This window comes from Terrapene carolina, unplaced genomic scaffold (assembly GCF_002925995.2).
Source record: "Terrapene carolina triunguis isolate 2854851 unplaced genomic scaffold, T_m_triunguis-2.0 Scaffold234, whole genome shotgun sequence".
Lineage (NCBI taxonomy): Eukaryota > Metazoa > Chordata > Testudines > Emydidae > Terrapene > Terrapene triunguis.
Window position 1 is genome coordinate 2474457 of NW_020664585.1, and position 13823 is coordinate 2488279.

The 13823-nt window shown below is 46.1% G+C and overlaps 1 protein-coding gene across 4 annotated transcripts in view; it reads right to left on the reverse strand.

Annotated features, from left to right (window-relative positions):
* Window positions 1-13823, reverse strand: part of MYO18B (myosin XVIIIB) — a 196199-nt gene that overhangs the window by 53912 nt on the left and 128464 nt on the right. For all 4 annotated transcript variants that reach the window (XM_029912648.1, XM_024196396.3, XM_029912647.1 and 1 more), the window contains exons 35-39: window positions 8267-8380; window positions 7618-7734; window positions 6289-6372; window positions 4261-4398; window positions 1621-1806 (exon numbers count right to left, since the gene is read on the reverse strand). In XM_029912648.1, coding sequence (XP_029768508.1) covers window positions 1621-1806; window positions 4261-4398; window positions 6289-6372; window positions 7618-7734; window positions 8267-8380 — 639 coding nt within the window. The remainder of the gene's footprint in view (window positions 1-1620; window positions 1807-4260; window positions 4399-6288; window positions 6373-7617; window positions 7735-8266; window positions 8381-13823) is intronic.

Below are 13823 nucleotides of genomic sequence, written 5' to 3' on the forward strand. Positions count from 1 at the left end.
GCAGAGACACAACTACGCCCAACTCCTTTGCCTGGTGGATGGCCGAGGGCACTGCACTCAGGACTACACTTGCTGGCCTAAGGCTGCTCCTCCCGTTTCTCAGTCCTCGTCCAATAAACCACATTTTTAAAAAATGTCCTGTGAACTGGAAATCCTGAAAACTTTTCATTTTGGAAACACCAATACATGGGTTTCTGAAACAAAATGTGTTCCCTGGGCCCCGGCAGCTGCTGATGGAGATCGTCCGGATTCTGATCAGTTTCACCACTGCCAGCCGGGAAACAGACAAGAATCATTATCAATTTCCGTCAGCAGATGCCGGGGCTCCCAGAGCCCATGGCCTCAGGGCAGCTCCGCCACGCAGACTATCCCAGGACTTGCAGACTCTCAGGCCAGCAGGCCCTAGTCTCACAGCAGGGATGCTCTGCAGCTGCAGAACCTGGTAGCCCACCTGGAATCCTGCCTGCGAGTCAATGAAAGTTCATCAAAACTGGACATTTTTCCAAAACTGGAAAAAACTCTGTGTTGTTGGAAAATTCCCAGCCAGCACTGGTCTGGCTAAAGTGCTCAGTATTTGTTGGAGCTGAGGAGGCAAAGCAAACCAATCACTACAGGGACTGCCTAGCTGCACTGGCCACGGCTACGTGAAGACTGGGATGCTAGAAGGCGAGGATAACAGGCTCAGTTAAAGGAGTTGGGCACGAGAGGGGAGGGAAAGCGATATACCGCACCACCAGAGAGCTGCGCTGATTGCTCGCAACACTCCGCTTGTCAAAACCAAACCTGATGTGGCTGACATGAGAGAAATCCAGGACAAGCAGTGGGAGGAAGTGGCCCGTAAAACATTACTGACTCTGCTTGAGGGCCAACTCGAACAATAAATTGGTTAGACCTCTCTCGAAATATCGACCACACAGAACATCAAGCAGAAAATTACCTGTTGTTCCGGGACCCTTGGGCCAATCTGCAGGTTATTGGGAGGCTTCCAAAGAAAAAATGGTGTGCAACAGACAGCAATGGGCATTGCAAACTCTACAGGACCCTCCCAGCATGCTGGGACTGAGAGCAAACTGGCTAGTCTAGGCCAATTAGTTAGCACAACTCAGGACATAATTTATTTTCCAGCATCACAGCATCCCCCCGGTGTATGTTGTTATGATATGTGCCAAATATTAGATTTCATAGCACAGCAGAGCAGCACCCACGTGAAAGGCTGCTGGATAGAAACTGGTTTATATCTAGAAGGCCCCAAGACGTAGGGCAGGATGAATTAAACCTGCATCTGCCGTGGCAGCTCATGTATGTCTCTGCTTCCCATGCACCAGACTGTACACGCATCTGGCAATTATGTTCTAACTAACCACTAAAAGGCAACACAGCTCCAGAATAAATCCAGTCAAGTATCTAAGCACCCGAGTGATGGAGATCTCAGAACAATGCAGAGCTGGACAAGTGGTAACCAGACTTGATTATCTGAAAAAAACCGGGTCACATCCATGAGGCGTAAAGAGGTACTGATGCTGCAATGCGCCCTTCCCAGCACCCCAGCCAAGGAGAGTCCATTGGCATCTGACACAAGGCAATACCCTCTCTTACATGATAGCCCACTCCTCTTCTTACCAGCTCCATACGCCTGTGACTGGCTTCCAATTCTCTCTGCACCAGCTCATTCATATCTGCTTTCATCTCCTCCATGCGCATCTGGTAATACTTGGTGTTCTCCTTCTCTCGAGCCTCCGACTCTGCGGCCTTCTCCAACTCCTCACCCATCTTTATTACACTGTCTCGCAACCGAAGGACAAGCATCTGGAGTGATAGGGAGGGGGACAAAAGGCAAAGGGGTTTTCTGAAATAAAAGATTACAAAGAGTTTTTTCCGCATTCTTTACTCTTTTATAGTGATGTACTTGTAGGAATGCTCTTCCTTCCTGACCCCTACAGAAGGTTAGCTGATGCCTTGAAGCATGAAGTTTATATATACTTATTATTGTATCAAACATTGCCGCAAATGCTCATAATGGTCCTGATATTAAGCAGCTCGTGTTTGTCTAGTGATCCTGTGATGCAATGAATTCCATACAGGCTGACTGTGAACTCCACAAAGCACTGTTTCCTTTGGTTGGCTTTAAAATGATGGCTCTTTAATTTCATTGTATAGCCCAGAGGTCGGCAACCTTTCAGAAGTGGTGTGCCGAGTCTTCATTTATTCACTCTGATTTAAGGTTTCGTGTGCCAGTAATACATTTTAACGTTTTTAGATGGTCTCTTTCTAGAAGTCTATAATATAGAACTAAACTATTGTTGTATGTAAAGTAAATAAGGTTTTTAAAATGATTAAGAAGCTTCATTTAAAATTAAATTAAAATGCAGAGCCTCCCGGACTGGTGGCCAGGACCCAGGCAGTGTGAGTGCCACTGAAAATCAGCTCATGTGCCGCCTTCGGCACGCGTGCCATAGGTTGCCTACCCCTGGTATAGCCCATTGCACTTATTGGGGGCAGTTTTAAGACCCCTGAGAGCTTCGGCAGTGCTCCAATCACAATGCAGTAGCGGCACACAGTGGCCCTTCTGTGTCCCCATCATTCATTACCCATCGCCTAGAGCAGGGAAACAATTTGTGAGGCAAGCGCCGCATTGCATTACATTTCCTCTCTCCTTTCCCATTCTGCTGGTATATTTCCCTTTCCCCATGTTTAAAGCAGACACATTAGAACTCACCAGACTGAGACAAACACATGGTACTGTACAAATATTTTGATCTCTCAGCTATCCTTCATTTAAAACAACAGCTCACATTAGCACTCCCAGCCTTCAGCTCCAGGATCAATCACAGCATCCTCGACAGGTCTAACTGAAAGCTGGCACTGCGCAGCAGAACTGGCAAACGCCGAATGATGGAAGGCCTGATCTCTGCAGAGTCACTCCAGGAACTCTCAATGGAGTCCAGGTCACAGAGCCTGTCCTAGCTACATCTCACCACAGAGCAGCTGATGGGCTCTGCTACTCCGGATTAGATAGGCAGGAACTGAAGGAAGGATGAAAGCAAGGCTTGTGGCAATGTGAGCAGAGAGGCTCCGATATGGAAGTGGCCTGTCATTTCCCAAGGCCTCTTGGTGTCTGTATCTCAGCTTAGGTGTCAGAGGATGGATGGGATCAAAGAGGAGGTGATGGGAGGTGAGCCGCACCAAGGGCACCCACAGAATGGCAATGATCTCACAGGAGGCTGCCAGAGAATGAGCTTTGGGGTTCACAGACACAAAGGGTTAAACAGCCTGAGGGAAATAAAGAGCCACCTGTGCAGCCTGGGTAACTCTGAAATGCCTTTCCTTTAGAGACCGCTCTCCTGCTGGGCCGGGCCGGGCCGGGCCCAGCTGCTCAGGGCTGTCTAGGTCGCCATCATTGTGAAGTGACCCTACTACGTGTTCTTGGCCTCCCCTCAATTAGTCATATGTAAGTGGGGGGTGGGGATGGGTATTTATATTTTATCTCATGACGTGAAAGGAAATGAGCATAAACGAATATAGGCCAGGGTTGAAGCGCCTAGGTTGTTCTATGTGTATACTGATGTACCTACCATGCCTTGACTGATTTGAATGTGCTGGAGTTTGGACTATGCCACGCAGCCCTGTGACACTGTCTGAAAGGCACTTTGATCAATGTGCTGAGTAGTAAATAAATATATTGCTACACACCGTGAGGCAGGGGCCGTATTTCCTTCCATGCTTTTATAGCACTGAGCACGCCGCTGGCTTGCAGTAAATACAGCAATAAAATAAAGCGGGAATAATTAACCTCCCTGGTATGAAATACACAGACTGGTCAGAGCCACAGATTCCAGAAGAGAAGGCTTGAGCTGACTCGGCCTCTCACCCTTCCAAGGGCAATGCGAAGGGTTCCATGCTTTGGGGGCACTACAGATGTGACCACACGAGCTGCTCTCTGCTCTGGGTAGGAAAGATCCCAGGGCAATTTTCATAAGGCTAGGAGTCTGCTCTGGTTTCCAGAGCCTCTCGTCCTACTGTTTTGCACTACGCTGTGAGCCACTTGGTCTCTTCTCTCCACACCAGAAGTAGCTGCATTGCTTTGGAGCACACCACGATGCAGGCCAATCTATCACCTGGACAGGATGGTTGACATTGCAGGAGAGGGATGGGAGGGGGCATTGCCAGTGCACATGCCTGTCCCAAAGGCAACCACTTTTTTCACAGGGATTTTCCCTTTGTGTGTTAGAGGCAAATAAGAGGCTAAGAAATACGCCGTACCTCGAACCTCTTGATCTGCACACTCTGAAACTCCAGCTTGTTCTCCAGATCGCAGATCAGCGCTTCCTGTCGACTGACGATTGAGCGTTCGACCATCGACTGCTCCACGTAAGCAATCCGGGCCTGAGCCACCTGCAGCTGTTTTAGAGAAGAGGGTGGGGGAAAGACAGGGGTCATGATTCGTCAGGCTTTTGGTTGGAAACATCAGAACCAGCTCAAATGCTCCTCAGCCCCTTTCAGCCCTCTTTTATTAATCCCGCTCTGCGCTACTGTCTACCCTGCAGACTTCTCATGGCTGCACCAAATCCACTGGGGATAAAGAGATTTCAACAGTCCCGTCTCAAAACACACTGTGCTGTACAGAAGATACTGCCGCACAAGGAGGGTTGGCACCTGTCCAGGTTTTCCCAGGAACATCATTTTTTTGAGGTAACTGACCTGGGAAATCTGTAAGGCGCTCACTACACACTGCCAGCTGTCCAGTTTTATGGGCTCAGGATTATCCCTGATGTCCCGCTTTTTTGTACCTCGGAGGTGGCAGCCATACTCCCAAGCTTCCTGTGGTATTGTTTGTGTGAAGATTGTGCAAACAATTCATTACAATTTTTCACCCGGTTGGGTGGGGAGGGTTTCCTCTCAAATCTTTCGAGGACAGTATGTGTGTGAAATTGTGCACTTTGTCCCAGGGCGGGATTTTGGCAGGCACCTGGAACTCCAGAGGCAGCCTTGGAAAGAAGATTAGACCAAGGCTCAGAAACAATGAGGGGGAAAACTAACCAGCCCTTTTCAAACCTCAGTAAAAGTTTGGTTCAAAATGTATTTTTGGCCCAGACGGGAAATATTTCTTATTTTCTCCAAACTGTCTGTCAAACCCTCCACTCTGTCTTACGGTGAGTGAGTCCAACTCCTGGTGCCTGGGAGAGCAAAACACTCGGTCAATGGCACTTCTCGAGTGCTTAATATTAAAGACACACTGTACAGGCCTGGAGCCATGGTGCCATGAACAAGGAAGAACAGTCCCCAACTCAGGTTGTGGAAGGAGGTATATTCCCTCTGTCCCTGGTGTGGTGCCCAGCACGAGGCTGGCTTGTGGTCTTGCAGCGAGAACATCACAATTCAAGAAATTGCAACAGCGAAGAGAATGAGCAGTAAATTCTCCAGCTCTCAAAGAACCTTTGAAGTGTGAGTTTTCCCCAGTCCCAAGGAAAGTTCACCTGCAGGTTTCCATAGACTTCCTGAGCAGGCAGTTTGACCCAGTTTCCCAGCTTTGCCCTGAGGAAAGTCGATACTAAGCAGTGTTTACAGCAGCTAAAAGGAGGCTTTTACGTGTGTGCTTGTTTTATTGCTCTTAGAGGAGTGGGACCGTGGTATTGTACAGAGGAGATATTTCCTGACAATAAGCGGGTAAACATTTCACTTGAATTCACCCCAAGGACATGAGCTCACCAAAGAGCCTATATTTCAGTACTGACACTCAGAACTTCAGTGGATTCTTATACATGCCTCCGTATGGGAGTATTCCAGGGGATCTGAGTATCTCACTAAGTTTTTGTGGATACAGATTAACATTGCTACCCTCTGATACTCACTGAGGCTACGTCTACACTACGGGGGGGGATCGATTTCAGATACGCAAATTCAGCTACGGGAATAGTGTAGCTGAATTCAACGTATCCGATCCGACTTACCCCGCTGTGAGGACGGCGGCAAATCGACCGCCGCGGCTCCCCCGTCGACGGCGCTTACTCCTACCTGGGCTGGTGGAGTACGCGCGTCGATTCGGGGATCGATTATCGCGGTCCCGACGAGACGCGATAAATCGATCCCCGAGAGATCGATTTCTACCCGCGGATCCGGGCGGGTAGTGAAGACAAGCCCTAAGTCCTGTGATTGGCAATGAGATGCCAAAGGACAGAGTGATTCTTGAAGCCCTTCATTGCCTGTCTGCTCCAGGTCTGAGTTAGTGACTGGGCAGATCTACCTTATTGCCAGATATTTCAAGTGTTAAGGGGAAGGGGGAGGACTTACTTTCTCTTGAAGACTTTGTTTCTCTTTCTTCACTTCCTCCAGCTGCGTCTGTAGCTCTCGAATCTGAGTAATGTCCACTGCAGACTGTGAAAACAGAAACCCCAGCAATAGCGACAAAACAAAGAACCTGGAGCAGAACTGGAAATGTACAAGGAAGTTCTGTTTTGAAGACTGGCAAGGGAAAGGCAATTTTTAGTACATCTGAATGGGCAGCTGCTCCTGTCCCAAATTAAGCAAGCATAAATCTACTGACCTCACCCGATTTCTCAGCTTCTGGGGACAACTCTTTGCAGAGCTGATCAGCCATGACATCACCAGGGTCATCCCCAAATGCTGATTCTGTAAGTCCTTAGTCTTGTTCCTCTCACAAAGCTACTATGGACCTTTCACGGTCCAGGAAATCTCTGGAAAATACTGGACCTCTGGCCAAATGGGACCCCTACTGTACCTTTGAAGACTCTGATCTTTTCTACGCTGAGACAGGTCAGATCTCTGGTGCTGTCACAATATGTTTAAGCTATTCAAATAAAATCCATACACACTCCCGGCACATAGCCAGTACCCTCAACACATCAATGTCCTCTTCCAATCTCTCCCTGGTCAAAGGCTGAGGACCTCACAAAGGCCCTCCAAACTCAGCTTGTCAACATTTTTCTTTGAAACTTTTTTTCTGCAATTTTTTTTAAATGGAAATTTTTCCAAGAAAATTTTTCAGTGAAAATCATACAATTTCCAGTGAAAATGGAAAACCACCTTTTCAGTTTTAAACGTTTTCAGTTTTAAACAACTTTGCAGTTTGGCTACTGAAAACTGCAGAAAAAACATCAGTGTTGAGGTTTTCAATGGAAACCTGAATTTTTTTCATTTTGGTTGACATTTTTCTTGGGGAAGAAAGTAATAAATTCATGACCAACAAACTCTGAGCCAGTTTGTTCTTCTAAGTAGCAACTTTTTGGATGGATGTGAGGTGTTACTTTGATGACTTGCATAGACAGCCAAGGTTTAACACTTGATAAAGGATCCCTAGCTGCCACTTCTATTAAAAACAATGATTTCAGGAGAGTAATAAACTAGCTGGTGCAAACCATATTGGAATGACTCTCCGTGTGCGTGTGTCCGGGTATGCATGTTCAAACTGCTCATTAGAATTAGTAGAATTAATTGTTTGAAAAGTATTAGCAATAGGTCTAGGCGATTCCAGCAGGTTACATGTTATCTTTCTAACCCTCCCCTGTGGTGTGAAACCATGATGCCCTCTGGATATCTTTCTAGCAATCCCTTTTTCACCCCATGTTCCTGTGTGTATTTCCTCCTCATCACACTCTTTACCTGTGCAATCAGAGCCTTGTGCTTTGTCATAAGTTCATTCAGATCCTCCTGGTCCTCATCAATGCGTTTCAGGAGATCAGCTTTCTCGTGTTGCAGCTGATATAGGTGCTCATCAACCTGCGGAGGACAAACAGGGTGCTGCTCACTCAGAGATTTCAGTAAGGTGCTGACAAGTTCCAAGTACTGCCGGTGGTAGTGGTGGGTTTTTAGTGCTGTAATTCTCTGCCTCGCATGCAGATGTGCTGTGTTCAGTGGTGGCACTTCACTAAAGGCCTTTTCCATTTCCACTCAAATTTTGAAAGTCCGTGCGCTTCTAATGTTGGCAGGGAGAGGCAAACAAGGCTTTATTGGCGTTCACCACATCTCTGCAGACAGCGTAGGGTATGTTGTGTGTTCTGGATAATTTGCGCCACTTTTACATGTCCCTGGAGACAGTAAAGGCCCCTGGGCTGGGTTCCCCCTGAAAGGTTGGACAATTTATAGTAATTTACAAGCAAACAACATTGGCAAGTCCCAGCCCTGAGAGTCTCAGACTCTAAATAATAAAGTCCATAAAACATGTAAAACTATTCACAAAGCACCATAGTGCCCTGGGGTGCTGGGTGGGTAATAAGCAGTTTCAATAATGTCTGTTATTCAGGGCACGTACCAGGTTCTTGTTCCTGCTGATCGTCTCCAGCTCCATGTGCAGGTTCTCCAACTCCAGAGCCAGAGCCTTCTGGGACTTCTGGGCCTCTGCACATTGGGCTTTGCTCTCTTCCCACTGTGCAGAATCGAAGAAGACCATAATTACATCAGATGGCACTGACAGCCAGAAGTCATTTCACTGATCGGTCTTTCCCCTTTGCTGCACAGCAACGTTGATTTACATTTTACTCCCAGAGCGTTTTCACCCATTGAATACATTGTAACTTGGTCTTTTAAAATTTATGTGGCTCTTGAGGCAGTCGGTTTCTATTTTACCCTAAAAACCTCCTCTCTCTTGGTTATAGTGCCATGAAATAAGACTCCAGAATAACATGTGCGATGCTACTCTCTCTCAGCGGTACCCGCTTGCTTCAGGTGTCATTCAATTCCCTTCATAAATAGAAATCCTCAAAATAAATCTCCATCTTGCTGAGTAGTGAAGCAAGCGCCTCATATTGAAATTCTACTGTCTGTCTCTGCAGTTGTGTAGTAAGGTAGAGCTGGGATCATTAATTTGCAAAATTATGTGAATTACATGTAATTTGTGATTAGAGCAATTCATGATTTGGAGTATGCAAATGGTCTTTTCATGTAGTGTAAATTGCATTTGCAAATACACATGACATATCACATTTACAAATGCTAATTTGCTCTTGATTTTTATTGCCCAACTATTACAACCACAATGATCTTAAATGTGCTACAGACATCTGGAAGACATAATGTCATTCCAAAATCTTTCAAAAGACAACTGCAGTTCAGTGCAGGGTATATGACCAGCTCCCAGTACAGTAAGGGTAAAGTCCAGCTTCCCTGTCACCTTTTGTGTTTGGGTTTTCTTTCTCTCTCTTTTTTCCTTTTGTTTCTTTGCTTAGTTTGTTCAACATCGTCATTAATGATCTGGAGGATGGCGTGGACTGCACCCTCAGCAAGTTCGCGGATGACACTAAACTGGGAGGCGTGGTAGATACACTGGAGGGTAGGGATGAGATACAGAGGGACCTAGACAAAGTAGAGGATTGGGCCAAAAGAAACCTGATGAGGTTCAACAGGACAAGTGCAGAGTCCTGCACTTAGGATGGAAGAATCCCATTCACTGTTACAGACTAGGGACCGAATGGCTAGGCAGCAGTCCTGCAGAAAAGGACCTAGGGGTTACAGTGGATGAGAAGCTGGATATGAGTCAACAGTGTGCCCTTGTTGCCAAGAAGGCTAACAGCATTTTGGGCTGTATAAGTAGGGGCATTGCCAGCAGATCGAGGGCCGTGATCATTCCCCTCTATTCGACATTGGTGAGGCCTCATCTGGAGTACTGTGTCCAGTTTTGGGCCCCACACTACAAGAAGGATGTGGAAAAATTGGAAAGACTCCAGCGGAGGGCAACAAAAATGATTAGGGGACTGGAGCACATGACTTATGAGGAGAGGCTGAGGGAACTGGGGTTATTTAGTCTGCAGAAGAGAAGAATGAGGGGGGATTTGACAGCTGCTTTCAATTACCTGAAAGGGGGTTCCAAAGAGGATGGATCTAGACTGTTCTCAATGGTACCAGATGACAGAACAAGGAGTAATGGTCTCAAGTTGCAGTGGGGGAGGTTTAGGCTGGATATTAGGAAAAACTTTTTCACTAGGAGGGTGGTGAAGCACTGGAATGGGTTCCCTAGGGAGGTGGTGGAATCTCCTTCCTTAGAGGTTTTTAAGGTCAGGCTTGACAAAGTCCTGTCTGGGATGATTTAGTTGGGGATTGGCCCTGCTTTGAGCAGGGGGTTGGACTAGATGACCTCCTGAGGTCCCTTCCAATCCTGATATTCTATGATTCTAAAGAGATTGTCTCCTGCCGCATGCACCTTCCTGCCCATTGCTGCTTTCTGTGTCTTGGCTCATCCTACCATTTGACACTGACATTGGCTGATACTTCTGGAAATGTTTTTAGAAAACTAATGCCATGTTCAGTCAGTAGCACACTCTGGCTTGGATTTCAAAGGAGGTTGTCATTGACTTAGCTCCGCTTCCTTTGAAGTCAGTAGGAGTTTTACTACTGACTTCAATGTCAGCAGAGTTAATTCAATGCTGAGAGCTTTTGAAAAGCCGATCCTCTCTGTCCACATATACATGTGCTCATTGTTTTAGTTCAGCTGTCAAGAAGTGGAGTTTGGCATGACCATACTTGTCTTCTGCAGCGAAGAGGAAGCTACTGTGTATCCATGTTTGATCCCACTCTCCTTCCATGGATCCAGTCAGAACCTAGCACTTGTTTTATGAAAACACATCTACAAATGTGGTATTGTGGGCAGAACCACAGCAGCTAGGAACAATGAATGATACCACCACCCAACAGCGTAGGAAAGGAAGGGAAGAAAAATAACGTCCCAATCCACACCACAGATGAAACTGTAGAAGGGCTGAATGTATTAGACGCTTAGTCATGGCCCTATTGAGACGGGTTAACACAAATATTATTGTAAAAAATACCATGGGATTTCTTATGGCAGCAGCAGTCTGGATTGCCTCCAAAAGATGGTAGCTCCTGTATCAGTGTTCCCCTAGTGTCATGCAGAGGCCTGGCTTCAGCACTGCTTCAGAGGTAAGAACACCACCGATTGAACTTCCCCCTTGTTTTTCCTGCTACAGACAGTCTTCCTTTGGCATTTCCTCTTTCTAGTACTGATGTAACACCGCCATGTTTAATGCATGAGAACTCATGTGCCAGGAGACATTGTTTTTATAATAGCTAAAGAAAGACAAACATCCTGATTTTTTTCAAAACGCAAAAACGTTTTAATTTTTTTTCTTCTTTTAACACAAAAAGAATTATAAAGTATTGGGACTACAGCTTTTCTCAGTTCATTTTGCTCAATAATCCTGGGTGATTGAGACATACTTGGAAAAGTGATTGAAGGCAGAAATAGGTAATTTGCTTCCTTGGGGCCTAATCTTCAGAGGAAATTGAATGTCAGTTGTTGTTCCCTCCCCTTAAAGTCTCTGATTCTTTTTATGTAACTAGCACCAGCGTGATTTCTAACATGCTGCAACACAGTGAGATGAAACGGCAGTTCACTGTCAGTAAGTGCTACTCCACTGTATGGGAGCACTCAGGGCACCAATCCTACAGTATGATTTTCATAGCAGCTTCGTGTCTTCCCAGGGGAGCAAGTCCACGTGATATTTGCACAGCGTGTGAAATGCATTCAGAAGAGTACCCACACACTCTGGTATTTTTCTTGATTATGTCTACTGGGCCCCTAGAAATACCACGACAAACCATTAAGATCTGCCTATGCCAGAGAAGTGTTGATTGAATAGACTCCTGAGCTTTCAGAATGAATCTGAGGGATGCAAATGGCTTGACGGGTCGCAGCAGCCGGGTGTCACAGTAATTCATAAACTCTGCAGGCCTGGATTTAAACTGCCTGTGAGATGCAAAGGAAATTAATGATGAAACTCACCTATCAGTTTATTCAGTTCATCCCCCTGCTGGAGGACTGTTCTTTCCGCCCATCATTCTGAACGCTTCAATGCCATGTTCAGTCTTGTTTTCAGCGTCCCAGGCGCTGAGATTCCACCAAAATTTCCACACTCAGAGGGGACTAACTGTCCTGATATTCACTCTACATTTTCATTCACTTAATTGCATCCCTCTCCTCCTATTTCTAACTCCGTCAACCTGAAAAAAAAAACTCCTTGCAAACACAAGGTTGGTCTTCTACCACTTAAAGCCATAGCAAATCCAAAGGTATCCAGGATGTTGTGTTAATCTCTCTAATGGTGCTGCTACACACCCAAAACCCAGTGACCGTTCTCCTCGTAGAAATCAAAAAGCCTTCATCTCTTTTCCCTTTTGGGGCACCACATTATTGTTAATTTTGTGATACACATTGCAATGGTGCCTAGAGACCTCAATCAGGATCCAGGACTCTTTATACTAAGACCTAGGAAGACAAGGTCCATACCCCAAGGAGACTGCAATGTAAGAAGGCAAGTGAGAGACGGAGGGTGGGGAAGAGGGGTAAAATTTCCATACACATTTGCATTTTTGAATTATAGTTTTTATTAAAAAAATGCAACTGAGCAGAGAGGTGTGCTTGTGGCACAAAGCTATCTTCTTCCCCTCCACACATCCCATTTGCTGTTTTATCTATGCCTTGCATCTTGTCACTCACCTAGATTCATAGCTCACTGGGGCAGTGAGTGTCTTTGCAGCTCTGATCCTTGACTGGGCACCAAGTCCTACTGCAAAACCAATAACAACTCTCAGCTTTCCTTGTCTGCCCCCGGAGCCATGATTGGTTGGTGCATTTCTAGTGGGCATCACTGCAGAGGTGGGTTTTGAGGAGGCATTTCAAGTAGGGGACCAGATGGTTCGCCAGATTTTGGTAGTGGCATTGCTGTTGCAGTCTTGATGGGGTACACTCAGCCCTGGAATTTCATCAAAGGATTTGGCCCGGCATTTTCCTGCCTTCAAAATCTCAATTTCTGGTGCTTCACGGTCACCAAATTATATAAAATCAGTCATCTCCAGCTGATTCTTTCCTTCTGTGCGAAGTGCAGTAAGTAGAGCTCAGCAAGTCTCCGTTCCCTATGGAAAGGGCTGGGCTGACACTTTTATGAAGTAACACAGCCCGCCGTGCTGGGACGCTGACCAAATCCTTCACAGTCGCAGCCATAACAACTTTATCACTCCAGTAAAATAAAAAAACTTCCTTGGGATTCCCTCTAGGCATGTACACCAGCTAGAAATACAACAGGAAATGAGCGGCCAAGGCATTTACCGGTTCAAGTCCTGTGAAACTCTTATTAAACCGATATTCCCGGGTCTAAAGTCAGCCCAATTTGATGAAATGTCTAGTGGTTATTGCTGAGGTAGTCTCACAGTGAGGCTCTGTGAATTTCTTTCCCCCACAACTCAAGATAGTGTCTACATTTTACATACAGCTTGGGCAATACATGACTGAAATTACCTAAGTGAAGGACCCTGGAAGGAGTTAAACATCATTCATTTCAGATTTCAATTCCTATTTGTACTACCAAAAAAAAAAATTAAAGATCAGAATGCTGGATGAAAGTAAGACAGGTTGTGTGTACTTGTGTTTGTGCTATAGAGATGTTGTTCTCTGAAAGGAATTCGTTTTCGCAGCTGCTTGGCTCTCCTTTGCACAACTGAATGCGTACATACCCAGCCTGTTCCTCCTGGCATTCCTTTAACGTCATTAGAACATATTCATGGCATAATAGGAGATTCCATATTCTAATGAGTTTCAGCTCAGGGATGGAAGTACCGGGATGCCTCGGGTATAGCACTAATTGCTGTAGAAAATAGAAACATCTGAAATTGTGCCAAGGGTGACCCAGCATCGGGACGTGGGGGTCGCTCATTGGCTGCAGACCAAGTCCCTGTACTAGGGCTGCATGTGTATTACATTCCCTGCCCCTGTGCTGTGCGTCTGGAACTCGCCATGACAGCTCTTAGCCTGTACTGTGCAAAACACACCATTCCCACTTCATGCTTTATTCCCCTGCCTC